The sequence below is a fragment of the Amphiura filiformis genome, chromosome 12, assembly GCF_039555335.1.
Source record: "Amphiura filiformis chromosome 12, Afil_fr2py, whole genome shotgun sequence".
Taxonomy (NCBI): domain Eukaryota; kingdom Metazoa; phylum Echinodermata; class Ophiuroidea; order Amphilepidida; family Amphiuridae; genus Amphiura; species Amphiura filiformis.
The window spans coordinates 17,824,701-17,850,987 of NC_092639.1; the positions used below are offsets into that span (position 1 = coordinate 17,824,701).

At 37.5% G+C, this 26,287-nt stretch overlaps 1 protein-coding gene across 1 annotated transcript in view; it reads left to right on the forward strand.

Moving 5' to 3' along the window:
* Positions 1 to 26,287, forward strand: part of LOC140166678 (fibronectin-like) — a 174,121-nt gene that overhangs the window by 84,869 nt on the left and 62,965 nt on the right. The window contains exons 4-6 of the mRNA XM_072190176.1: positions 8,185 to 8,577; positions 8,971 to 9,234; positions 26,005 to 26,280. Coding sequence (XP_072046277.1) covers positions 8,185 to 8,577; positions 8,971 to 9,234; positions 26,005 to 26,280 — 933 coding nt within the window. The remainder of the gene's footprint in view (positions 1 to 8,184; positions 8,578 to 8,970; positions 9,235 to 26,004; positions 26,281 to 26,287) is intronic.

Below are 26,287 nucleotides of genomic sequence, written 5' to 3' on the forward strand. Positions count from 1 at the left end.
CCCTCTTGGGTACCACCAAGATGGAATAAGACAGTCATGGGCTTACACAGGACCCTCTTGGGTACCACAAAGATGGAATAAGACAGTCATGGGGTTTCACAAGACCCTCTTGGGTACCACCAAGATAGAATATGATAGTCATGGGGTTTCACAGGGCTCTCTTGGGTACCATCAAGATGGAATAAGACAGTCAAGGCTTTCACAGGACCCTCTTGGGTACCACCAAGATGTAATAAGACAGTCATGGGGTTTCACAAGACCCTCTTGGGTACCACCAAGATGGAATAAGACAGTCAAGGCTTTCACAGGACCCTCTTGGGTACCATCAAGATGGAATAAGACAGTCATTGGGTTTCACAGGGCCCTCTTGGGTACCACCAAGATAGAATAAGACAGTCATGGGCTTTCACAGGACCCTCTTGGGTACCTCCAAGATGGAATAAGACAGTCAAGGCTTTCACAGGACCCTCTTGGGTACCATCAAGATGGAATAAGATAGTCATGGGGTTTCACAGGACCCTCTTGGGTACCACCAAGATGGAATAAGACAGTCATGGGGTTTCACAAGACCCTCTTGGGTACCATCAAGATAGAATAAGACAGTCATGGGGTTTCACAGGACCCTCTTGGGTACCTCCGGCTCCAAGATGGAATAAGACAGTCAAGGCTTTCACAGGACCCTCTTGGGTACCATCAAGATGGAATAAGATAGTCATGGGGTTTCACAGGACCCTCTTGGGTACCACCAAGATGGAATAAGATAGTCATGGGGTTTCACAGGACCCTCTTGGATACCACCAAGATGGAATAAGATAGTCATGGGCTTTCACAGGGCCCTCTTGCATACCACCAAGACTAGAGAGTAAGACAGTCACAGGCTTTCATGTGGCCCTCTTGGGTACCTCCAAAGTGAAATAAGATGGTCATGGGGTTTCAATCTCTACCCTAATTTAACTTATATGACCATGGCTGATCCCCACCTAAGGACCAAGCACTTTCATGCTCCCATTGTCGTAACTCCACTGTGTAGTCATTACTTATAGTCAAGTTGATAAGGTCCAAAATTTCCCATGACTTTCTCAACAAGATAAGATCTTCCCTGACTATTCTGGCTTTTCAGATCTGGTGCAACAGGAACAGCCACAATGCTAATAATGGCTGAAAATCACACATGACATTCTAAACTGATCTTAATCTAGATTACTGGTACGGTACAGCTCATCAGATTGCCACAGACACCATGAACCACAATGGCCTCATCCCAATGACACAGTCCAATAACCTCAATTAAACAATCATAGTGCAAAATTTGACCTCAAGTTGCAGAGGATGAGTTTTTGTACCCAAAGTTTCAAAGGTCATTCAATGAATGTACAAAATGTATTGGGGTTAAAGAGCTTTGCACTAATAGATGAGAATGTTTTGAATCCTACTCCCCATTCCAGAAAATACAGAACTATTTTTTTTGGATTAAAAAAATATTATCCTGTTTTGCCAAATGAAACATAGCTAAATCCTAATCCTTAATAGTTAGTCCTAACTGGTAATGAAAGTAAAATTTAAATGTTTGGTCAATATTTGGAAATAAGGGCCAAAAACATGCATTTTTAGGGCATTTTTCGACCTTTCGTATTCTGTGACAATCAAGCCCAAAGACTTGACCAAAGTCTAATATCAAGTTATGCATCCTAATTTTTGGAAAACACATTTTTCAATATTTTTCATAACCAATTAGTAAAAATAACATATAGGACTAACTAAAGGATTAGGATTTAGCTATGTTTCATTTGGCAAAACAGGATAATATTTTTTAAATCCAAAAAAAATAGTTCTGTATTTTTCTGGAATGGGGAGTAGTGATAAAACGGCCCATTTAAGGTGCATTACCCCGTCTATCCTTGTAACTGATGATAAATACTAACAAGGTTATCACTTATGAGATATCAGGAACAAACTAATGTAATAATTGTCAACAGCCATATCATATTCCATCAGAAATAGACCTATGACTGGAACCAAAGGGGTATATTTGGGGAATATTCCTTGAAGAAAAAAGAAGAGCTGTCGAGCTTTGTAGACAGCGATTATACCCTTGGTTCACATGAGCATGGATAGCAAAAGATTTTCCTTACTTAAGGGGTGGGGTATGAACCATTGGACAGTATATATTGTGGGACATTAGAGCACATCAGACATATCGAATTGCATTCTGAATACGAAGAATGTCCTTCTGATATCAAATAATTTTGATTTTTTGAAATTCACAATGTAATACACCTTTTATGGCAAATGATTAAAAATTGATATTTAACAGTACTCAAATTAAACTTTATAAATCTGAATGTACTTAAAGTGTATGTAGGTGGGATGAAAAGCCGACAATCAATTGAAAATTTTGACCTTTCGTATTGAAGATATGGATTTGTTTCCACAAAACAAAAAAAAAAAAAGGTCTTTTTGAGACAAATATCCATATCTTCAATATGAAAGGTCAAAATTTTCAATTGATCGTCTGCTTTTCTTCTCAGCTACATACACTTTAAGAATTATCATTAGATTTATAAAATTTACTTTATTATACTAATTTTCTTTGTATTCAGAATGCAAATCGATATGTCTGATGTGCTCTCTGTCCCACAATAAATACTGTCCAAACATTCATACCCCACCCCTTAAGGGTGATATCCAGATAATCCATCTGAATTCTAAGAGCTTCTAAGGGAGATATTGCATCAAGATAGTGGAAGTAAAGTATTTGTGAAAGAGGTGCAAACTTCTCCCTGGCCTTAAAATACTGAGATCTTCTTCTTCTCAGGTACCATCCTCATCATGGGGGGGGGCTGCTGATGAGCCTCCATTCGCATCTGTCTTGTGCCGATTGGGATGCAGTGTATGTGGTCATTCCCGTCCAGGATTTGATGTTTGATTCCCATGATGTATGTGGACGTCCTCTGCCTCGGTTACCTTGTGTTTTTCCTTGCAACAGGGTTCTATAGTGGGAATTCCAATTGAAAGAACGCAGCTTTCAATAGCGTGACGATTTTTTTGCGTACACTGCGCGATGTACTTCAACCTGTGTGACTGTGCATGAGTCACGCGGGAGTGAATCCAACCATGCCAACGCACTCGTGATTGGTTAGCATTGTATCCAAGGTCGTGTGTTCGCGTTGTAATTTGAAATACGCGATATACGATCGCGGTTGGATCGAGTACAGCTGCTGAAAGCTGCATTCATTCAATTGGAATTCCTACTATAGCAAGATTGCCTGCACTGCCTCTTGCTATGTGACCAAAGTACTGTATAGCTTGTGTTTTTTCACTGTTGTCAGGAGTCTTACTTTTGGATCGATCTGGGCAAGAACCAAAATTTGCTCCTAATCAGACTCCATTCGGGGGAACTGAAAAACCTGGCCCCCCACTTTCAATGTGCTGCGCACGCCACTGATTTAGAGCCCACCGCTTATAAACAATAAGCTCTAGCACCCAGCACTCAAGTGTCAAAAATTGCAAAATCACATAAAATTTGGCCAAATTTAGGCAATTTTCAGTAAAATTGTCAATTAAATACAATGTACTACCAGGCACTAAAATTTCTGTAGGTACAACCATGATAGTTCGTTATCATGTGCATTTGTCCCAGAAATGTCATTCTATGAGTGGGTCTGTCGGACAAATGTCAATTTTACCCCACCCCAAAGGAAACTTCACCCAATATGCATCTGATGACAAGGAAGTAAACCATGTAAAGTAGTAGATCCAGGGGACTTTACATCCCATTATTTCTGCAATATCATGCATGAATAGCCATTTTTGTTCACTATTTGGTGTACTGAACCACACCTCCCTGGTAAATGTGACCCCTTTCTAACATTTTGTAACTTGTGGGCCCTATCACTAGGATCCACAACATACTCATCTATCAGGGCACAGTTCTATAACCTCAATACTTTTGCACATTCATTGAATGACCTTTGAAAAATTGGGTACAGAAACTCGTACTCTGCAACTTGAGGTCAAATTTTGCACTATGATTGTTTCATTGAGGTTATAGAGCTATGCCATTGGGGATGAGGCCATTGTGATCCATAGTGTATAGAGGGTATGCAATACGACGTCACACATAACATTTAAATAAAATTCTGTCCTCCATAAGGTACCACGGGAAAATTCGCATGATAATACAATAAAATGTGTGATAGGTATGAATGGTTGTGGAATCGATCTAGAGACCTGTCTCTCTGTCATCTTAAGTTATCTTAGAACTGTCCTCCAGCATGGCTGCCATTTCAATTGTTATACCGTTCCGGTTGGTTTATTGCATACACTCTATATACTTTTAGTTTTCCTTCACTTAGGCCTATAAAAAGTTTTAAGAAATTTAAAACTTTTTGCTTTGAAATCTTTACCTCAGAGTAAAATCTCAAGATTCCCCACATCTTAAGATGTTTGTCATCGTATGGATATATGACTGCAGTCGCCAATGTTGCTCATTCTTAATCATACTGTCTTGGGTCTCATTGTACTTTGTGTGGATCACTTTGCTGTCTTAAATGCCTTCAGATTTGCTCTTATCTCTAAATCAGTTGAGAATGACTCTTTGGAAGAGTAAGTAAAGAAATTAAAGGGAAAAAAGAAGGAAAAGAGAAGAAAGAGAATAATGAAAAATATCTTATTTATATATTGGTTTTTTTTTAAATTCTTTAGGCTGCGATCACATGGAAGTATACGGTATTCGCTATTCGCTATACGAAATACGCTCATTCGATCAGGCTGAGTTCAGATAGTATAAGTGAACTCGGCCTGATTGAATGAGCATATTTCGTATAGCGAATACCGTATACTGTATACTTCTATGTGATCGCAGCCTTATGGTCCTATATTTTAGTGCAGTAAGGTTCAAAGAATTTCTTAGCTAAAAATCTCTGATAAATGTTTTAAAAACACTTCATGAGGTTGATATTGGATGTTTCAAATCAGGCCAACCAGGAGATTTTTTGTAAGGGCCGCTACAGACTCTGAGTAAGTTCAGCCTAGAATATTTGATGTATCATGTCCTCGTTATTTAATCTATTCCCATCCTATTTCCAGTAATTTGTCTGGTGGAAATATTTAATTGATTTTATGTCATCAAACATTCATTAGAAGTTAATCATTACTAGAAATACAGGCACGTATACAGAACTTCAGAAACGAGGGAGGAGGGGGTGCAGAAATGAAAGGGGCGCAAATGTTTTGGTGAGCTAAGAAAGGATCAATAACGTGTAAATATAACATATTGAAGCTCAAATGGAACAAATTCGCATGAAGCGCGCCTAAATTTGCTTTTTAAAAGCTAAAATGGCCAAATATGAGATTAATTTCATCAAAATCATATGCACATAGGTGTTTCTCTTCTCTTTTTCTCCAATTTCTTGTCTCTTTTTTTTAAACCGGGGGGGGGGGGCTCATGCCCATTTGTAAAGTGCTGCATAGGTTACTGAAATAGAACGGGAATATATTAAATAACGAAGAAATTATGTCGAATATTCTATAGCCACTAAAAGTCTGTAGCGGCCCTAATTGTGTGTGTGTGTTTTAACAACAGCAAGCTGCTTTGATCAGTTGGGTAATGAGTTGGTAACTTGGAAATTTGTCTGAATGTTACATCATTTTAGAGTGAACAAATCTTACCCAGCTGAAGTCACAGTTGCTGAGCTTTGCTGTGGTAATGTGGTATAAATGTTTTTAAATAACAATTACAATGCATTATACTGGTTGATGTACTATAAAAATTCTAGTATGATTCACTTTTTCTGATGAATGATAATATTCTTCAAGTGTTCTTCATATTAATGTAATACTATAGCTTCAGGGATCTGGAATGAGCATTTTGACAGTATTTTTGTGGGACATGAGAGCACATCAGACATATCGAATTGCATTCTGAATACGAAGAATGTCTTTCTGATATCAAATAATTTACATTTTTTAAATTCACGATATAATACAAATTTTATGACAAATTATTAAAATTTGATATTTTTCACATTTTGATATATAACAGTCCTCGAAGTCAACTTTATAAATCTAATGATATATTCTTAAAGTGTATGTAGCTGGGAGGAAAAGCCGACGATCAATTGAAAATTTTGACCTTTCATATTCAAGATATGGATTTTTGTCCCCAAAAGACCTAATTTATTTTTGTGTTTTTGGGGAAAAATCCATATCTTCAATACGAAAGGTCAAAATTTTCAATTAATCATCGGCTTTTCATCCCACCTACATACACTTTAAGTACATATCATCAGATTTATAAAGTTTACTTCGAGTACTGTTAAATATCAATTTTTAATCATTTGCCATAAAATGTGTATTACATTGCGAATTTCAAAAAATCAAAATTATTTAATATCAGAAGGACATTCTTCGTATTCAGAATGCAATTCGATACGTCTGATGTGCTTTAATGTCCCACAATAAATACTGTCCAAACGTTCATACCCCAATCCATTGGTCCATGAAATATTTCCAAACTCTTTTGGTTTCAATCATTCAAATCCAAAGTATTGCCCATGTGATCATTATTATCTAAAAAATTAATAAAATTCCAATTACATTGTTATTTCTGACACCTCAAGGATTATCAAAATATTTACCAAAATCTTTTTAGTTTCTTGGATAAACTTCCAATAATAAAAAAAAACACTCATCAATCCCCAATCAAGGACAGCAATTTAATATAAATTTTCTACTCCATTTCACTGATCATTTATTATATGATATTTATTGTTGCGGTGTATCTTACAAATAATTGCATATCTAATCAACCACAAGTCCTGAAAATTGACAATGCTTGACATTGTTGTGTGTGATAGAATATTTGACTTTACACTAGATTTACAACATTTATTGGGCTATTCCATTTAAAATCCACAATCCCGCTGTGGAAGATTTTGGAAATATCTTCCACAAGGGGAGTAAGTTTTTCAAATGTAATTGATCAGAGTTAATCCCCGGAGTTAATCATTTTGAAACCCATACTCCCTTGTATAATGGCTTTACCTATATCTCAACTGGAGTGAGTATTTCAAATGGAAGTTACCCAATTGTCTATTTGATTCAAAACTCATACTTACTCTGTGGAAGACTTTAGCTAAATCTTCCACAGGGGTAGTGTGGATTTTAAATGGAATAGCCCATTAGTTTATTTCAGCAGCAAAATATGAACGCTGTACAAAAGAGAGCAAATTACAGAATATAGTGTTAGGAGCCCATGGAGCTTGATGAGCTTTGCAACAAACATAAATTTTTACTTAATTAAAGAACCAAAATTTAATACAGAAAAAAAAAGGTTTCTAAAATGACTTATTATTTCTACACCTGCACTCATTTGAATCATAAGTTTGGATATAGAATCAAGGGACTTAAGTTATAATATGGTCTATGAGTGCAGAAATGAAAGGAAGAAGAACTCAAGATTGTAATCAAAATTTAATGGAAAGATAAATTACTTGATATTAATCTCTAAAAGTATACCTTGTGCATCACATGCTTTATGAGCGTATACTGAACTGGGTAGTGAGTGGCAAATGTCAGAAGTAATAAATAAAAAACTGAAATATTATGATGTGATTGTACATTTACATTAATGTTCTTGGATTTTTGACCTTTAATATTTTGTACTTGTTTCTTATTGCAAGATATTTTGTAGGGTTTGTACAAAATAGATTGTCTATTAACTGGGAAGCGAGCGAGAGTAGATCTACTCTCACTTCTCTGATTAAACCTAGCACTACTAGATCATACAAAAGCATTGGGCACTAAGCAAGTGCAAGCATCCCATGTGATGCTATTGCGCACATATCGGAGCACACATGTCGTCGGTCGCAATACATAGTAGCGATAGGGTGATTTTATCCAAATCTTCCGTTTCACATAGTGACGTATAAGTTTAGAGCTAGCTATATCCTATAATATTTAATCCTTTTTAACCATTAAAGATGCAGTTTAATAGCTTAAACCTTAAACTTTTTAATTTCAAATGAAATTAGGCCACAGAGATAACAGTGGAGGAGTATCAACTCCGTTATTAGTAACATATCAAACATGTTTTTCTCAGAAATGAATTCTATGTATAATATCCCTGTGCTTTTGTTTTAATTAACATGCAATATTTTGATGTTTGAATCTTTTTTTTGACAGATCTAGCTGTGCCATGCATACAAGAAAACCCTAACATAACTGAAACTTCTATCAACTTGTGTCTGTGCAAACCAGTAGAGGGCGCCATGCATTATGTCGCCATTGCCAACGCTGTGGATGGTCCCAGTTTTTACTTAAGGGCAGGACAAAATGAAACTGACATGGATGACGACTTTGACATGTTGACGGAAGATTCAAATGAGTCTAATAAAGAAGTACGGTATAGCTATCACCGGGAGCACCATAATACAACTGTGATGAGTGATGGCGCTTCACTTTGCGCACATTTTATGAACCTCACGTCTGGACGACAGTATAACTTTACCATCCAGGCTATGCGTAGTCCAACCCTACCACCAGAGTCTATCAGTATGCCTCTATTAGCAGTAACATGTAAGCTATTTTGTTAAATTCAGGAATGTTGAGGGATCAATTAAAACCTTTTTTCATGTTCACCCTGTAGTTATTTCATGTAAGGTAATCATAATCCTAACCTTAAGCATAATCCTAATCCAAATCCTAATCCTAACCTTAATTGTGTGTAAAATTACATGAAGAAATAATCCAAGGTGAGTCTAAAGAACTGGGAAAAAATTCCCTAATGTGGGTTTTCTGAACTGTACGTTGGAGAGCCTGAAAAAGGGACCACAGTCTGCCGCACATACCCGTACCATCTTCTCATGCGAGTGCCCCCTCCTGAACTGGCGTTGATAACTTACTTAGGGTTTCTTTTGCAAAGAATTTCACAAAATGGTAAATTTCAATTTCTTGTTTTCTAAATTTCAGTGGCAGCATCACCAGTACTGCAACCACCAAGAGTGTTCCATACTAACATAAGGCTACGTTGGTATTTTGATTATCCCATCTTTGTGGAGTATTACAACATTACCTACAGGTGGGATGATCAAATCGGGTTTGCGGCTACCAATCTCCCTGGATCTCAACTGGAATGGGACATCTATGGACTAATGCCAGGTGGAACGTACACATTCCGAGTGATCGTTGCAACGCAATGGACATCTGCCTTTTCGGAAGTCACCAGGACAATGCGTAAGAGATTTTTTTGTTTTACCCTGTAGGTTGCTTCAAATAGTTGTTGGAAATATTAGGTTACAACCTGGTGCAGGGGTTGTACTATAATTATGTGTACCCCAGAATCTTTGCTTCTTTCAACCTGCCAAAGTCTGGCCCAAATTTAAATCATTTTAGATTTAGATTTGTCTAATCAGGTAAGTGATTGCTTGCCCCCACTTTTAACCTGTCAAAAATCTTTGCTCCACGATATAATTCACCCATGGGGTACAAATAATTATTGCACTACCCCTTAACATGCTTAATCTGTAGGAATGATATGGAGTACCATCAGGAAATCCTAGATAGGAATAGTTGACATTGGGCTATTCTAGTTGAAATCCATACACCCCCTATGGAAGACATGACCTTAATCTCCCACACAGTGGGTCTAGATTTCAAATGGAGTCGCCTAACCCCATTTGAAATTCACACTCCATGTGTGGAAGATTAAGGTCATGTCTTTCATAGGGGGTGTAGGGATTTCAACTGGAATATATCCCATTGTCTTTGCTCGAACAGCTTTTGGTCTTACTCTTGCATCAAAGCGTTAGAAGTCTGTGTGAACAATGGATGGACAACTATATAGCCCGGGGGGTACTCAGTACAAATGACCATACAGGGACGTGCCGCAAATATGGGTAGCATTTTCAGCCTTTTGGTATATCAATGACCCCTTTTTTAAAGCCTATTTTGGTATATGAATGGGTCCTTTTTAAAAAAAATTCTCGAAATTTTCCCAAAATTTTCCCAAAACTAAGACAATTTGGGTTAAATTCGGCTGAAAATTTCGACTTTTGGTATATCAATGGGTCCAAAATTCTTGTAAAATTGGTATATTTATGGGTCCACTTTCAAATTCTCAGCGGCACGTCCCTACCAAAACCAAACTTGAGTACCCCCCGGGCTATATAGCCATCAACTACGGTTATTGGTGTTTGGTCAGTCCTCACTTCGATAGTGGATACTTAAAAAGAGTCTGCACTTAAATGTGTGTATCCACAGTTGGATATCGAAAATTAAACGTGTTGTATGTGCAAGGTTGTCGGTTGTGCAGGGGTGTATCTGTGAGTTAGTGTACGGAAGCACGGTGGCCGAGCGGAACGGGCTCCAACTCACAATCGGAAGGTTGCGGGTTCGAACCCCAGCGACGCCATCGTGTTGTGCCCTTGAGTAAGGCACTTTATCTCAATTACTCCTCTCAACCCAGGTGTATAAATGGGTACTGGTATTCTTAAATGCTGGGAAGGTAACAGACTCGCTGTGGGGGAGGTGTAGCAATACCACTACAGCATCATTACACTCAGTGGCATGCGCAACACATTGAAAGTGGGAGGGGCCAGGTTGTTCAGTTCCCCCGAATGGAGTCTGATTAGGAGTGTAAACGAGCGGAATGACTGATTTTCCCCGATTTCCCCCCGAATGACCAACAAAAGTAGGGGGCATCTGCCCCCCCCTTTGCGCACGCCACTGATTACACGGAGGAGTCTGCCCCAATCACCAATGAAAGAGAGATGGGCACTCCGATCACTGTTTATGTACATGATTGCCTCCTTTACCTTTACCTTTACCTTAGTTTATGTTGTGTGTGGATGTCACTGATCAATTCACAAACCTTTGGAAATTTACTTCCCCATCATGTGTCAAAACATAAACTTACTGCACATGGGTGTGGCCATCTTATAATGACACATGACATTGACAACCTGTACGTCATCAGAGCTAATCAAGGAGAAAAGTTGAGAGAGTGTTAACTAAAAACTTTTATATTTTGTTTATTTTTAACACCTTAGCATGGTAGTTGACACTCAGTTGTGTTTAGATTTTAATTATTTACAGCTAGTTGATGTTGTTTTAAAGTTTTAAAGTGAAAGATTGGGTAATTTAACAATGTCATTGCCAGATTTCATAGGCTTCTATATATAAAGGTTGTGAATGTGGTCAACTATTTACCTTTTGTGTGTTTTATGTAACTTATACATCATGGAGGGATAAAGGCTCTTAGTTTTACATTCTGGGTAAAGACAGTAGTAATTAACATTCAAAATTGTCCATATTAATAATTGAATGCAAAAATTGCCTAATAAATTTAGGGTTCCCATGGAGGAGAAAGGAAAAAACCCATTTGCCTTTTTGGAGGACTAATTTGTCTGTCTGTTCTGGATTGTACCAAGAAAAAAAGAAGGATTTGCATTTGAGTTCTGCTCATCTTAAAGGGGCACTTCGTGATCCACAGCCTCATCCCCCACTTTTCTCAAAAAAAAGTTGAGATTTTTATATCACTGGAAACCTCTGGCTACATAATGTTTATGTACAAAATATTTCTTGCAGATTAATTCGTTTAGCAAAGATATCGTGAAATTTGAATTTCGTTCTGGTGCACCAGAACGAAATTACAACGTATTGTCTATGGAGCAGTGTAATACACATAATCATGCATAACTCATAAAACGCAATATCGGAATCAACTGAAATTTTGGGAATATGCTTTTTTCGTGGATATGTAGGGGAGAGCGGGGAGTGTTCGCCCTAGGGCAGGTTCGCCCACCCCTTGTTTCTCAGCACTACGGCTATCGAGGAATTTGGTGATGGCAAAATTAGGTGACATAGGTCATGATAAACTTCTCATATTAGCTACGCGACATATAGGGACGTGTTCATCGAACTGCAGCCAAAACAAAAAAATTACACCAAAACGTAATTTTTTCTTGCATTTATAATGTTGTTTTATCATTGATACATAAATACAGATGGTTTTAATGGAAATCTGTATTTGGAACATATGGGATTTGTTTAAGATTTAATGTAGTTATAAACTCCTTATTCGATTTGTTTTTTGCATACCCTGAAGAAAATACAAAAATGTGCACAAGGGGCACGTTCGCACTTTTGAGGATGGGGCGTGTTAGCCTATATCTTCCCAGGCGGACTTGCCCCAAACTGGAGGGCGGACCTGCCCCATCAGCCTATTATGCAAAATATTGATAATTATACCATTAAACAAGGTAAAACTACTGAAAAGCATATTTTTTTAAAGTTATGTGGTATCAGTATTACACATACCACCGTTTATGTCCTAATCCATAATCCCCGAAGTTGTAAACATTATACGTTTAAGCTCACTTTGGACCCCTACATTTTGCCTTGACCCGACCCCTGCAACAAATTTAGTGATTCCCCAGAAGAGACTGAATGCCCTGTATACTCTTGCTAAATGTTTGCATTGAATATGTTATTGTTACGCAATGTTTAAACCTTTTTTGTGATTAGGGTGAACTTACCCCACCAAATGGGCGAACCTGCCCCACTGTGGGGCAAGTTCGCCACTTTGCAAAACTTTTTTGTTTGCTCTATCCTGTTGCTATTGTAAGGCCTATAGTTCTGAGATTGTGGCCATATATAGCTAAGACATAGGGCTTTCACATGGGCTAATCTGGTCATCCCTAACCTTAAAATTGACATCGCTAGGCTGGTCAGAAAAAAATAGGGCGAACACTCCCCGCTCTCCCCTACTGAAAAATGTCATAAAAAGAGGATGCTAGGATCACGAAATACTCCTTTAAGGGTGAAAGTAGTTTTATAGGTGAAAGTAGTTTTATAGAAAGGTCACAAATTGCAGACTACTCATCATTTTTTCCTGCACTCGTTACAGAGTACCTGGTGCATCATGTGTCCAGATGTAATTACTGGAAACATGTTCTATTTACGGTTTAACCAAGTCATACAGACCTGAAAAGCAACATATTACCATAAGGACTGAAAAGAAAAAAGAATTTAAGATAAGCTGCAAGCGTGGAAAAAAAATGTTGGCACACTTTTTCTGTCTTTTGGTGAATCTGCCCACGCTCTGATTTTTCGTGTATTAAAGTTGTAAGCATCTGCGTGAATTGACTTTAAAAAATGACCCTAAGCGAGGATGTCAAAATTTTGTCAAACTAACCCTAAACAAGGATTTTAACTCTCTTCACACGGGTACTGGCGCCCCCCCCCCACTGGCTACGCCACTGATGGCTAGCACGGAGAGCATTAATTAAATAAAACACCTGAAGCAAGGAATTGGTTTGAAATTTGCCCCTAAACATGGAGAGACATTATAAAAATAGCCTAAGCGAGCAATTGGTTTGAAATTTGCCCCTAAACAAGTAAAGACATTGCATGTGTCGGTATGAGTGGAATTCAGTGATGATGATCGTCTATCCCGGGTGCAGGTGGTACTGAATTTTTCAATGTTGAACAAAGCTATGTTGGTATTGGTATGACTTGCAGTTGAATTGTTTTGAGCAAGTGTGCCAACTACACTTTTTGCACTAGAATCTGTTGTGATTAAAAAAATTGAGATTAACACGATAACATAAAGTGAGTTTTATGGGGAGGATATGAATTTTAAGAGGAAGCCAAAGTTTACTAAAATAAGAAACATTCTTTGTTTGAAAATGTTAGAAAAAGTTTTAGGAAAAAAATCACATTTTTTTGGCCAAATGTGTAAAAAAAAGGAAACACCAATCATTTGATGTTAAATGATCATCTGACTTCAGCCTGTATGATCATTGACCTCATAGGCAAGGGGCAGCCTATTTATTTACCGTATTGGTCCGAGTATAGTCCCACCCATTTTTTAGGTGAAAATTTTTCACAGTTGGGGTGGGATTATACTCAATTTCAAAAAAAAAAAAAAAAAAAAAATGTTTAGTTTTTATTTTTTTTTTTTTTGTTTTGGAGTGTCCCTGGACCTAGACCTAGATTTTAAAATAATTTATATTTAACCTAAAAAAAATTAAAAAAATAAAAAAAATTTTTTTTTTTTTTTTACAATTTCTGGAATTTTTGAAAAATGGGGGTGGGACTATACTCGAACGTGGGACTATACTCGGATGAATACGGTAATTATCACACAAAGAGGTAAGGGGAAACCCATTTATTGCAAACTTTCTGCAGTTGTATCAGAAAGGTAAGCGAGGTCTGCTTGTTCTCTGTTAACAAAGGCGGTATTCAGTGAACAGCTCTTTTCAGAGCCACCAAAACCTTTTACATTAGCAGATAGGCAGGGTCTGCTTGTCCTCAGTTAGCAAGGGGTATTCTTCAGTGAACGGTTTTTTTCAGAGCCACCAAACCTTTTACATCAGCAGATGGGCAAGGCCTGTTTGTTTGAAAGGGCAATTTTCAGTGAATGGCTCTTTTCAGAGCCACCACTTATCTCTGTTGATAAGCGACGGTCTTCAGTGAACGGCTCTTTTCAGAGCCACCAAAGTTTAACATTAGCAGATAGGCGATGTCAGCTTATTATCTGTTGAAAAGGGGCAGTCTTCAAATAATGAATTTTGTGATTTAGTCAACTTTGAATACTTGTGTCAACTAATTATGGCTATTCTGTGCTTGTGCACTCAGAATGTGCAAATAATATAATAACAGTAAACTATGCAGTACCTTATAAAATCATCCAAAGTGCATTACAAATCATATAAATTATGTTGATTGAAGTGTACAATTCAGTTTATTTTCTTTCAACCTAATTCTTTCAATCTAATTCTTTCAATCCATGATGTATATAGAACAAGTTGATCTGACGTCAAATGAAAGAAAACAGATGAGCATGTCATTTCAAACATTATTTATATAATATGGCTTAAGATATATATAGGATAAAGTAAAACATTACAATTTCATGTATTAGTCATGATTCGTTTTCCCCTGCTAATGCATGCAAACTCTGGTTAACATCAGGTACTGGACCAACTGTGCCATTTGCCATATTTGCACTCCCCTGTTCTAAATTCACAACAAGAAATGTCTTTAAAAAGACAATGCCACGGATGAAGATCATGTTTCATAATTTGCATGGATAGTCCCTGATATGCTACCTAAAGACAATATTTTTAAGACATATATTCTTTTTTACTAATTTCTTGGAAAAAAAAAGAGTCAAACACATGCATTTTCGGCATGTTTTCTGACAATCGAGTCAAAAAAATCAAAGGCTTGGGGTCCTAAGCATTTAAAATCTTGAGTATATGCTGAAATTTTGCTATAAATTTCACTTTTTTGTGTTACTTTAATTAAATTATTGGTTATATAATGAAACATGTATTTTCCAAAGATTAGAATATATAAAATGAGATTGGACTTTGTACAAGTCTTTAGATTTGATTGACACAATATTTTTTTAGATGGTTTGAAAAAGTGAAGAGCAAAAAAAAAAAAAAGGATGATAGGCACTAGGAATCTAAAAACAAAAAAACAACATTTTTTATTTTTTCAATTTTTCTGCCTAATAATTCTTTTTTGCCACCCTGATTTTTCTGCCAGTCCTTCCTTTTGGTCTCCCCCTGCTTTTAACCTGGGGGCTCTTGCCCCAAAGCCCCCTCAAATTACACGCATTGATACGCATTCTTGATTACCACAACAGGGTGATCAAGATTTTTGATAGAAAGTTCGGTAATTGAGTGACTTAATACTTCGATCTGAAAAAGAACCTTTTCTACTTAAGTGATTCATGTATGATCCTATTGAATTGGTTTCTTAGGATCTTGATAGCTGTTGCAATTGTAGGGAAAAAATAATTTTGTCTAATGATTTGAACATTTTCATACCATTTGGTAAGATAATTTTACTGTGTAACATGACAAGGTGCCTCAAAGATTGTGTGCTAAAAAATGGCTTCCCCGCATTTTGACCTGCCACAAAGTGCTTGCCCCATTTCAAAAATGACCCGTGCTCAAGGACACATATAACATTGCACCATTAGTAATGTTAAATCAGAGAAGTGCTAAATGAGTTGGTCAAGGCATTCTCATCTAGTTCAGATCTTGTTCAGATGAGCTTAGAGTTGAGTTTGTATTATTTCTGAAATATATTGTGGTATAAATGAATACAAAAAAACACGCTTAAAACAAAACATTTGTCACTGAGAAATCTCTGTGGTAGCACACCAAGCGAGACTGAGACTGCCACTATTAAAACAGTATCATTTAAAGGTCCGTAACCCGATCGACAGCATCATCCCCGATTTTTTTCATTGTTGATGAGGTTTTGGTATCACATAATAGATACTATTTTTCTCATTACTATCCTGAAATTTGACGCTCCAAGTCGATGTATTTCGGAGAAATCATGAATCACGGCGGTTTTACAGGTATACCAGTTTGTAAACAATGGTAAATACTTTGGATTTCTGGGAGGGAATTATGAACGAAATATCAGTCACCGCAACAGCTACTTTGGTTTCGCGTCATACACATTCTGTGAACCACACTAACTGCTGAGGAGACGGTGCGCCGTATATAGTTATAAAAACAGCAACAGTAAGCGTGGGGTGCTAAATAGCTCAATTGACTAGCGCGTTTGTTTTTTACCGAGAGGTACCGGTTCAAAACCCGGTCTCGGAAGGTTTTTTTTCCTCTCCATTTTACCCAAACTTTTTTATATTCATTTGAAATGTACATATTGCAAGGGAAATATATTTTGTTTCCTTTTTTTCTGAAACGGTACGAAAAAAAAAAATTTCCGTTCAATACGGGCCGGGCATTGTACAGCATGTCAGCATTCGTCATTGCCTGCCCAGAATGCAATTCACGTATACCAAGGTATTGGATTGCAAATTTGGCTATTTATTCACATTTACGCTGAAAATGCTCTCGTTTTTTCACAAAGCAGCATAAAGGAGGCGATATTTGATATTATTATGTAATTTTAAAGACAATCCATATCCAAAACCAATAGGGTTACCCCCCTTTAAATGATGACCTCAAACTACCTCCGTGTTATGGTAACATGGAGGTATTAGCTCCTGTCTGAACTAGCCTTTAATGTCAAGAATTAATGTACCAATTTGGAGTTAGTATACTCATACTCGTTTGATTTAGATTTGATCAAAAAACCTGAATTTCATCAAATTTTAATAGTTTTCTAGACATTGTCCTCAAAGAGTAGACCTATATTGGACATTGCATGCATGCAACAAGACAGAGTTAACTAAGGAAGCTTGTGCCCCTGGAAATACTAGGCTATAATTGGCTTGTCCACACATTACAACATATCGGGTAATTGTATTGACAGAATACGTGTGGAACAAATTCAAACATTGTGAGTCATTTCTTGTTACTTTGAAAAAAAGTTTGTATTCAAAAGGTTGCAATTTTACATTGTTTCCTTTTAATTTTGTGATTTTTGAATGATCCTATAGACGAATCCCATTTCACGCATTCCTACACCTCACTGGCAGCCGTAACTGAGTCCTCGTCAGCTACAATGCACCCAAAATGTGAAAGATTAGGCCTTGGCGGGATTTTAAAACTGCATTCCAACACCCGTTTTACACCTGCGGCGAAAACACACATAGACAAAAGAATGATGAAAGTATACGACACAAAACACACAGCTTATAGTACATGGTATATTGCCTTTTACATGCGGAATCATCCCTTTTGTATATATTAATCTATTAACCCTCCTCGTCCTTGCATCTTCTCTAGGCGTTAGGCGGCTTTTATTCGCACAATTGTGCGGTCAAAACACCAGTTTGGTGCAGCGGGGACCCAGTAATGGCCAACCAAATCCTGACCATGACTTGGCTTGTGGGATTCGTACCGTCTATACACACATTTATGAGATATATTCATGTATTTGTTATTGAGTGGCAGCTTGTAAGCCGGGGGCACTTGACTTTGGAAGTGACGGGGATGTGCGGACACCAGTCAAGTTCAAAACTAAGGGTCTTTTGGTGAGAAATTTGACAAAAAATGGGGTCATGGGTGAGAAGGCTAAAAAATGGTGGTCTTTCTGTGAGACTGAGGAAAATTTTACCACCATCTGTAAGATGGTCCAAATGTAAAAATTGATAAAACCTTTATACAAAATTTCCAAAAAGTCATCAGAATTTGCAATTTTTGCAGAAATTTGAAGAAAAATAGCGAAATTTGTGAATTTTAGAGAAATAACGGTAATTCAATGAGAGATTATCAAAAATGTTCTTCACAATTCTGGTGAAAGGAGGTCTTTTGGTGACAGTAAAACAAAACAGGGGGTTATTGGTCCAATCATTGGGTGAAAGGTAGTTGAAAAATGGGGGTCAATGTGACTGCAGATTCCCTCACCCATTTTTAGTGAATGCCCTGTGGGAAAATACGAACAGCATTGCAGTGCAGATATTCCTAGACATTCCTAGAAATGCACCCCCACATATCTTTAAAAGGTCTGCTTTGTGCATAATAAATAGCAAATTTGGGCCAAAAAAGTGAAATTTGTTAAAAAATAGGATACAAATATCAATTGCAGAGGGGATAAAGGTCTACTTTGTGCCAGAATGAAGATTTCTCTTGAAAAGATCTGCATTTGGAAAATCTGCACGCGCGCCCCACAAAAAAATTCTGGGTACTAGCCTGATCTTGATCTTGGGTGTAAGCTTCATGGTGTTATAAGACATATGTACTTTCAACATATCTAAACCTTGATTTGTAGATGTGATCAAGTGTTGACTGATGTCTCATTTGAAAAGCAGCTCTGCAGAAATTAGAAACATCTCTGAAAAACGGCTTTTCATAAATAAAAAAAACCCCAAAGAAATTAAGTAGAACTAGAGCTAATTGCGCATACACGTATACGCGACCTTAGCAATAGCTAATTAACTAGGCCTATGGCTAATTAGCCCAGCTAGCTATCTAGCATGCATGGATGTATTAAGGCATAAACAGCCAGCAGAAGTATAATATGCTGATTTTACTGAGAGGTCTTTTTTGAAATGCACTGTAATTTGAAATTGACCATAGGGACAATGGGAGCAAGGTTAATTTGTTAGCTCACCTATAGCATATGTGAGTTCAAAAGGTCCAGCAGTTTGGTGTAATTCATTGGAATATACATGTATAACTACAACAAAAGTTTATAGTATCATATAATTAGGCCAAGTAAAATAAAAAACATGTTTCAAGTCCGGGTTTTTGTAAAAAAGGAGGAAGAGGGGGCTTTTTATTTTATATTTTCATGGCAAAATCGGTGTGAATACCCATAATTTGAGCTGTTTTAGCATACACAATAATGCCTGGAAAAGAGGAGGCCTCTTTTTATTTTTGTTCTGAGGATATAGGCCGGCTCCTCTAATTTTCATAAAACCTTCCAAAGTGTTTCTTGTATATTAGCAAGGCTATAGAAATATTTCTGCTTCCTAGATATATTTTTTGAAAAGTTATAACTGAATAAATATATAATTGAAGAAACCTCAAAAAAGGAAGCGGGAGGGTACATGAAACATGTTTATTTTTTTTATTTGGCCTTATAATTATTAATTATATTACATAATTATTTTCCATAGTTGTGAAATCATTTTGTTAACCAAAATTGTTCAATATTCATGTAAATATTTCTGTGCAACTTTGGTCATGCGCTATTTAGTGCGACTTCCTAAGGTATTTTTCTACATACCGGAAGTTATATCTGCATGACCTTTGACCCCAATGACCTTTGACCCCAATGGATGAATACAATGTGTAATGTTATCATGCTATATTATAATTTGTGGAATGACTTAGCATTTTTAGTAACAGAACAGAAAATCACATCAGCCATAATGACCTTCGTATGACCTTTGACCTCAAGGCTAATGCATGTGTCAAGTATTACTGTGTAAATCGTGTAAGGAGTAGCAGTTTTAGTAAAAAAAACAGGAAATAACATTTTCGGCCATAATGACCTTTCCATAACCTTTGACCTTGAGTTGGTCACGTGACATTTGTGCCACCAGCTATTGGTCCTGATGACCAAGTAACATTGTTGTACCATATATATTTGCGACAGCAGCAACATTTTAGGGTATTTGGTCATATACCGGAAGTATCCCCTTAATGACCTTTGACCCCAATTCTGGACAATAACTTTTAGACACTGGGTATAGCTGATGCATGTACCCAAGTGCCATCATCGTGCTGTATAATTTGTGGAAGAAGTAGCATTTTTAGTGAAATCACGTTTTTGGCCATTGACCAGAAGTGGATGACCTTTGACCTGAAGTTGACCATGTTTAATTTGTCCCCCACCCAATGGTCCTAATGACCAACTATGGTCAACATGGATCAAAGCATATGGCTACTGTGGCTCATTATAAGATTGACAGAAAGAAAGAAAGAAAGAAAGAAAGAAACAAAGAACTTGACAGAAACAGACCTTAGCAATTTTGCAAATTGCTAAGGAAAAATACTAGTTTTGGTTGTTACCATTTGATCGTACATGTATCACATATTCCCCAAACTGGAAGTCACTTATACTGTAACAAGCTACAATGCAGTGGCGGCGCCAGGGAGGGTCCATCGGAGGGGGGGGGGGAATTCACCCCAGTCATAACTCTTGCTCCCCCTGTTTCCCCCAGTAAAAACCCAAAATACTTGATACTTACGATTGGGCGTGACTTTTCTGTTATATATAGTCGTGTTCACATTTTGAGTTAAACCTGTCGTAAACTTATGGTAACATTGATAAAATTTCTACAAACATTTTCCCTACTCCTACCATGTGTCCACACCCATCTACTCCTAACACTACGCCGACCAATTCCAGCATTCATTTCTGGTAGGCGTAAACATCGGCTGCCACTTCCGGTGTCTGTGACCTTTTTCAACCACGCTAAATGTAATTATTGGTTCCTACCAAAAAAAGGTCAAACTTACACCGGGTGCCAGGCGTAGAGGCGTAGCAGCGTTCACATAATTTGCAACATATGCCCAGCATAGATTACACCTACTCATGGGCGTCAATCAGGGCGGGGGGCAGGGAGGACGTGTCCCCTCCACCTTTCGGCAAAATGGCAAATTTTTGTTCTTTTCAGCCTCTTTTTGACAATTCAAGCTGATTGTCCCCCCATGTTTCAAGCCGGATTGGCACTAATGCACCTAGCTCGCTTCTCATGAATTATTGGACGTACGCCTGGCAGAACTTACGCCCACCATTATTCACACTACTCCTGGCAGCGCATACCGCTATTCCTAGCAACTTGTGAAGACCAGTTCCGCCGGTCGTGCGTCCGACAATGTGAACACAGCTTAAGTTACAGGGAAAGGTGCTAATCAAACTTAACATGACCAATTTTGTACAGATAGCTATCAGGTGCTAAACTGCTAATCAGACGGTTATTAATTTTGATTTAAATGTAGTGCTAATAATCAATTGGTTGATCACTTCCTAGGCCCCCTATATTTAAATGTAGTAGACAGTGCTCCTCCTATTCAATTATGTATCAATTTGTAAGATATAATTGCAGACTTAAATTCATTATCAGTGATCCTTGTAAATGCATACAAAATATTTTAAATTCATATGAATAGCTTTCATTCCAAAATTTAAAAAGCAGCAGTGCATGTTAGGACTAGGGGGATACTCATGTTTGGTTTGGGTATAGCGATGTGCTGCTGAGAATTTGAAAGCGGACTCATCCATATACCAATTTTTAAAGAAATTTGGACCCATAGTTAAAATATATATGCAATTCCCAGAATGTTTGCTAAATTTCAAAAATTTTAGCTACAAATTTGGCTATTTTTCTGGAAAAAACGGGAAAATCTTGAAAAAATGTCTGACTCTTAACCAAAATTGGCCTAGAAAAAAAGGGGTTATTGATAAACCAATTGGCAGAAAATGAGATACATGTTTATGCACATCCCGTGTGGTCATTTGTACCCCGTAGGCCCATTATCCATAGGCTGTTCCCTTGTGGCGTGTGCCCTTGTTCCGTGTTCACTTGTTCCCATGTGACCTGCCATACAGACAACCTATGGATACGGCCACTAAGCAAAAGGTTTGTTGTCTGTGTGGCAGGTCACATGGGAACAAGTGAACACGGAACAAGGGCACACGCCACAAGGGAACAGCCTATGGATACAGGGCCTTACAGCCTATGGATACGGGGCCTTAGGTTAGCACACCTATCCTTTTACAAAAATCTGATTTTGGATAATTTTTTTAAGAATCACTGTATGATTGGAATTTTTTGTTTAATTTTTGCTCATTTTGCGGTTAGACAGGCACCATAAATTTAGAATCCAGCAAAAATAGTTTTAACCCATAGGCTTTAATTTGTAGCTGTTTCAAACCGAGACTAAAAGAAACCATAAACCTGTTCGGAACAGTTAAAATTTTGAAAAATTAAACCCTTTGAAAATAACCTGTTATACAGTATGAACATAATGGTGTCCATATTTTTGGATGGAAACACCACACCCGAATTGTCTAATTTGGCATTTACTTCTGGCAGTACTTGATTAATATTTGAATAACCCTTTTCCGGCCCTTCAACAGAAACTTACAGTTGTCCCAATCCTTGAACATTTGCTTGGAAGATGACCAAAGTAAATCAAGGTATTATTATGTCATTATTTTGTCAGCAAAGCCATTGAAATTAAGAATAAAGTACTAAACGTTTTGACTAGGAACTAAATTTATTAACAGGCATGAAGATTAACTTATACAGGGGCGTAGCCAGCTCCCGGTGGGTTCAGTATGTAGGACGTATGACCGTTCCAGGATTTGAAAATGACCCCCTATTTCACATGAAATCAAGGTGTGGAACTACTAAAAAACGGCCAGAAAAAGTACATAAAACAAAAACTGTAGCGGTAAAACATACATAAAATGCGGACGAAAGTCCTAGAAATACACCCTATTTTTCATTTCAAGAACAATTTTGCTCCAAAACACCCCTAATTTGAACAATCGCGAACACTTTTGTCCTCGAAAATTCTGCGGACATTTCTTGAAATGTACCCCTAATTGGAACCATCATGCGTACACATTGTCAGTGAAGACTGAACCCACCAGGAGCCAGCATTCTTGATTGGGGAAAAATAAAAATTGCAGGTTCAAATACAAAAAAATTCTCCGGTTGCATCATTTCATCCTGGTATTATTGGTGGGATATATACATATACAGGGTGTATCAAAATGATTGGTACCCATCAATATCCAGTGAGTATGGCCGGCCAAGAGTGCCACATCCAAATTCAATAAAATATCCACCTTATTTGTAGATTAATGTTATAAAAGGTCAAAAAACAATAAATTGTAGTCATTTCAAGAGGATCTAATGTTGAATTTGGAAGAGGCACTTGTTTCATTAGACAAGGAAGCTGATGGGTACCAATCATTTTGATACACCCTGTATTAGTTTTATTTAGAGAGACTACATAATATGTAGTCTATATGTAGTACATATTAAGTCTTTGAGCTTAATTATTTGAGACAATGTGTACGCATAGCGTGGACAAAAATTGGTATTTTACACTATTTTGGCCCATGATCAGCGTTCGAAATAAGGCGCGTCCTTGCGTCAAATACCTGTGAAAATAGGCGCAGACCCGCAAATTTACTACGGTACGGGTCAGCGTGACCCGTAAAAATTTAACCAAGCAAAGAGCAGAAAATCCTAGTTTAGTTGTTCCACTGGAATATTTGGTTCACGTAACACATCCAGCTCCCCGAGTACAATTTTTATTTTAGTTTCCCTTCAAGTTTTCAACCCGGGTTTACAATTTTCTACAATCTACATACCGTGATCGCCGTAGCTAATTCTCTTTCTTGAAGTTTCAAAGGCAAGGGTCCGGGTTTGGACCCATGAAAATTGGCGTGGACCCTTCAGTGGCAGCCCAACGGGGGGGGGGGGTGCAAATGCCCCCAGTCAGAACTCTTGCCCCCAGAAAAAAAACAAAATTAGGAAAATTTCCACTTTTTGCTGTAATTTTGCACAAAATTTGTTGATTTGCCCCCCCCCCCCCTGAAATTCACTTTGCCCCCTAATGCCCCCCCCAAAAAAAAAATTCCTGGCGCCGCCACTGGGACCCTTAAAATTTCAAATGCAAGGGTCCGGAAGAATCAGGGTTAATTTTGGTGGGATAGCAATTTAGACTTACAGGGCAAGTGATTTGCAGTGTTTTAATGAAATAGACATGAGATGTTATGATCAAATAATTCTTGGCCTGTTTATAATTGTTAATCATTTGGTGGAGCAGACAAAATATTTTGTACATCAAATCTTTGAGCCAGAATTCGTAATCCTTTCCCTGAAACAAGGGTATGAGACAGCATAATTCCTACCAATATCTATAATGGTACATAGCTGTAACTAACCCATATATCAGAAACGCAAAGCAAATAAGTAAATGCGTTATAAATAGGTTGATTTTATCGCAAGGAAATTATGCTAAAGCCCTTTTGCAGAGAATAGTTTTTCAACATTCCACCTGACAGACACATTGTGGTGTGATTTGCAGATTTTAATCAAGTCATGGCTGCAAAATTCACCGAAAACTTAATTTAAAAGACTTAAATTTTGATCATCATGGTCATTTTCAAAAGTTTATGAAATTATAGTTCTTAAAGGCGGTCCAACTTTATGTTTATTCTGCAAATTGACAAATATGATTGACATTGTTTTAGTTGCAAAGAATTTAGTAAAGTATGTAAAATTGTGATGACGTTGCGCAATCAGTGTCTTCAACTGAGAGTTTTTTTAATTAAGTCCCACTGTCACTTAGCTTATAAGGAATAGTTTGTTAAAGCCATTTTAAACTAATTCATTCACAACTTTGACTAAGCAGTGGCTTGTTTTGGATAAGATGAGCAGTCATAAACTTATGGACTTTAAAAAGTGTAAAGAAGAACTGATTATGGGAGCCAGGTACACCAACTTGATGTGAGGAAACATGTATAGAAGATCTAGAGTATTTCTTATCACATCAGTGAAAATCATGACAAAGCTTAAATATCTAAACTTCTGAAATATATTTTGACATTAACTGACTTCTTTCAAAGTACAGCATTTTAGTTGCTTTTTTTTTATTCTATGACATATTCTATAACATTATTTCAGTTTTATTTACTTCTAAACCTTCAGGATGCCTGTATGACATTTAAATAGGCCATTCCAGTTGAAACCCATACACCCCTTAAGGAAGACATGGCTTTAATCTTCCAAACAGAATTTCAAATTGGGTTACCTGAATGGGTGACTTCATTTGAAATCGACACCCCCTGTGTGGGAGATTAAGGTCATGTCTAGGGGGTGTATGGATTTCAATTGGAATTGCCCAATTATACGATTTTCTCATCTTTCACCCAAACTTCCTTCGTTATCTGCAAAGCAGGTGTAGAGAGAATCCATTCTCTAGGACCTGTTGGTCATGTTTATGTCACACTACGTAATTATGAACAAATATTTCCTTTGTAGTACCCATAGCAACTTATTAGGTGATAATCTTACTGTAGGATATGGCCTCTGCTCTCCCAACTCCTGTTCACTGGGGTTTACGGGACTCGTTAACGAAGTTCTAATTTACTTCTTTGAAAAGTTGACTGTGTAATGAATCTGTTTATATTAGATTAGGCTTACAGGAAGAGAGCCTGCTTTGAGCATGTGGTATATGCCTCTGCATTACGAAACAAGCGCATGTGTATGTGCGTGTGTGTTTACAAGGCAAACTGACTAACTAGCCAAGTGAAGTCATTCACGACTACAAGTGCCATGCATTGTTGTTTGTGTGTTTGGATCCTAGGGTGTATACTATGAAAAACTGGCGGTTGAGCCAATTGTATAATTGTGTTAATGAATCACTTAGTAGACTCGTCATGATTTGAAATGCAAGTTTTGTGAAGCCTGTGGATTTTATAAGCAGTTTTGGTGCTGTGTAGTATCGTTGCTCAGGAATGTGATACCCCCTGCCTTTACCATGTGGAATATATGGATTATACTACTTTTTGTTATATCTTCTATTTATGCAGATTTACACCAACTTAGACCGTTCATCAGAACACAGACACCGTCGAGCGTTAACCTCGCATGGGTCTCTGACGGCGACACACATTCAGGTGGAGCACTACACGATCAATTATCGTTGTTAAACACCAATGAATCGAAAGTTGTGATGTTGCCAGGACCATGGGTTGAGGATAACAATTTCAATATTACAGGATTAATGTCTGGTGGAACATACCGTTTCAAGTTGATCGCTGAGAGCGGGAATCGTGCCAAGTCTGCCGCAATACGCATGCATACAGGTAAGGC